At 34.4% G+C, this 2821-nt stretch overlaps 1 protein-coding gene across 1 annotated transcript; it reads left to right on the plus strand.

Annotated features, from left to right (window-relative positions):
* The first annotated feature begins 6 nt into the window (after nucleotides 1-6).
* LOC125218073 (RNA-binding protein 34-like) lies at nucleotides 7-1670 on the plus strand. The gene is made up of 4 exons (XM_048119672.1): nucleotides 7-203; nucleotides 287-379; nucleotides 734-893; nucleotides 1232-1670. Exons 1-4 carry the CDS (start codon nucleotides 129-131, stop codon nucleotides 1465-1467), a joined length of 564 nt encoding a protein of 187 aa, XP_047975629.1. The 5' UTR covers nucleotides 7-128; the 3' UTR covers nucleotides 1468-1670.
* Nucleotides 1671-2821: the final 1151 nt, after the last annotated feature.

Genomic DNA, 2821 nt, shown 5'->3' on the forward strand with positions numbered 1-2821 from the left:
ACAAAAGTGCGGCTCACGATTCCAACAAAAAAATTCAGAATGATAAAGGTCAGCCAAGGCAATCAGCTGAACCAAGTGAAGCTGCTGAGTTAAAAAACAAAAATGCAGAACGTGCTAAAAACCAGGAAATGCAGGATAAATCTAAAAACTCTATCCAATTTAATGATCAATGCACTGCCTTCGTTTCCAATCTGAATCTCCAGGCATGTCATCCCGTGCTAAGACTTTCTTTTGTAACCAATCATCATTAATTAATGGATAATGATATTCATTACAATACGTGTAGGCAACTGCTGATGATCTGCATAATTTCTTTGCTGATGCTGGTGGAGTTGTTGCAGTTCGATTACTAAAGGACAAATTTACCAGAAAATCAAGAGTAAGTGCTGAGCATTTTATTCCCATCGGGGCAGTAATTAATATGTACAATTCACTTATAGTGGGTTTTAATGTTCGTCTTCCTAGGTTTGCAACTTTTTGTTGTTAATGTTTTATTGGCTACATTCTTGCTTAAAAAACCAAAATTTTCTCTTTTACCAGCTCTGACAAGAATAAAAGTCTTGGAGATGCCATTTTCCTTAGAAAGTAAAAAGGAAATTGATTAGATTAATGTTGATGTTGCTCAGTGGTACAATATAGTGGCTGAGACCCTAAAATCTCTGTTCATTTAGAGTTTGGTCTTGGGATTTGCATTCTATAATTCTGTTGGATTTACACCTGTTTCTTCATGAAGGGGTTGGCATATGTGGATTTCTCAGACGATGCACACCTTGCAGCGGCTTTACAAAAGAATAAACAAATCTTTATGGGCAAGAAGTTAAGCATTTTGAAATCAGATCCTAAGCAAGGCAGGAAGAAAGAAGTTGCTGGGCGTAGTGGCAGAGCAGAACATGGTAAGTTAATACATCAGCATGTCTATCATCAAATTTTGATCCTACCTTGTGTTTGTCAGTTGTTATTTGAGACAAATCTAAAATGTCAATTGCTGTTTGAAGTAGAGGATATTCCGTCAGACGCTAGGTAGTTACTAGATGCTGTCATTTTATAAAATGTTCTCGTCCAAAACAAAAAAACAAGTCCAAGGGGAGGAACATATCAACGCCAGGCAGTTGATTTGCTAGACTGATCCCTCATCCGATCTGCTTTGGCATGGATAGCTTGCCTATGAAATTTCCTGCTTTACTAAATTCACTGCACAATATATGTGATTCATATTGCTGTAACGTTGCAGGCCGATCTGACACACGAGAGACTCCCAAGGGGAAAATGGACATTCAGCCACAATCTCCCACTTCTGGGCAGGGTGATGTTAAGTTGAAGGGGAGGAACACATTTGCAGTACCAAGAAATGTTAAACCTCTCGGTTGGAGCAGTCGAAGCACACCACCATCTGATGCAGCTAATGAACAGGAGGCCGATAACCCCAAATCTAATGATGAGTTCAGGAAGATGCTAATGAAATCATGATGGTCAAATAAGCCACTGCCTATGCTTGTAGTTTGACTAAAAAGTTGGATTGCTTGATGATCGTTTTCTAATTGGGCACACGTCGATAATCTGTATTAGTATGATATCAAGCAGTGTTTCTTCACTCATATATCAGTTTGACAAGTCTTTTTTAATAGTGTCAAGATCGTAATTTTTCAAGAGGGATACACATTTTTGGCTCATTGGACATGGTTGAAATGCATTGGTCGTACACCCTACTAGTTTTGTTAGATAACTGATGCAGGGAATGTATGAACTATGAAATAAGTTCTACTCGTCAATTCACTACAGAATATAGGAAGCAAACGAGTACAAGTACACCACCAAAAACAAAGCCCACATACAAGATAGAAGGGAATGCATTAGAAAGCTTGGAATGATTATTCATCTAAGATTAAGATAGTTGTAATAATATTTAATCTAATGAACCAAATACATACGATATTTAATTGTGAGATATAATCTTGCAAATCAAAAAACCCCTTAGTGAATGAGTATCATTTTAATTTATAAATTGAAAGATGTGTCTTTGAATAGATATATTTTCAATCTGCTACATCATAAAATTTCCCTAAATCTGAAATCATATAATAGTCGAGAAAAATAGCAAAGGTAAATATAATCGATTCTATTAAAGTTGCAAAATTTGCCACAAACCAATTCTACATAGATGATTTTTGTGATAATTTATAAAAATAAAATAATGTTTCGCTTATAGTAATTCTAAGTAGTCTCTGAATAATAGAGACACATCAGAAGCGTCCACGTACATTTATTTAAAAACAAAAACAAAATTAAAACAAAAACAATACCATCCACATCTCTTAAAGCACGTGAAAAAAACATACTATTATCCATTAGGCACCAATATATCTATGGCCTAAACTTAGTAAACTATACGTCCAAATTAAGTACTTTTCAAGTATACGTACTTATTAAAACACTGAAACTGAAAGTAGTTATTTTTGGTATATCTATATAGTATATACACCAACGTTTCCTCTATTTGATAAATACCTAGTTCTAAACGGAGTAGTATCTTTTGGAAAATATGAGTTTTTTCCTCTCGAATCTATCTTAACTATGAACCTTTTTAAAAATTTAATGGCTTGGGAATGGGATTATTATTATTATTATTTAAACTGCAAACTTAAGTCGTGGAAGTTTAATTATGTTCTAGTGAAGTTCGGATCACAATTTTTTGAAGCATGCACACTATATAATTGAGTAAAATGACACCCAAGTTTTTAAGAGTATTAGGCAAGTAAAAATCATTGAAAGCTATCGTTGTTGGGGTTCAAAGTTCAATTTAATTTTTGTTTTTCTTTTTATA

Source organism: Salvia hispanica, chromosome 4 (genome assembly GCF_023119035.1).
Source record: "Salvia hispanica cultivar TCC Black 2014 chromosome 4, UniMelb_Shisp_WGS_1.0, whole genome shotgun sequence".
NCBI classification, from domain to species: domain Eukaryota; kingdom Viridiplantae; phylum Streptophyta; class Magnoliopsida; order Lamiales; family Lamiaceae; genus Salvia; species Salvia hispanica.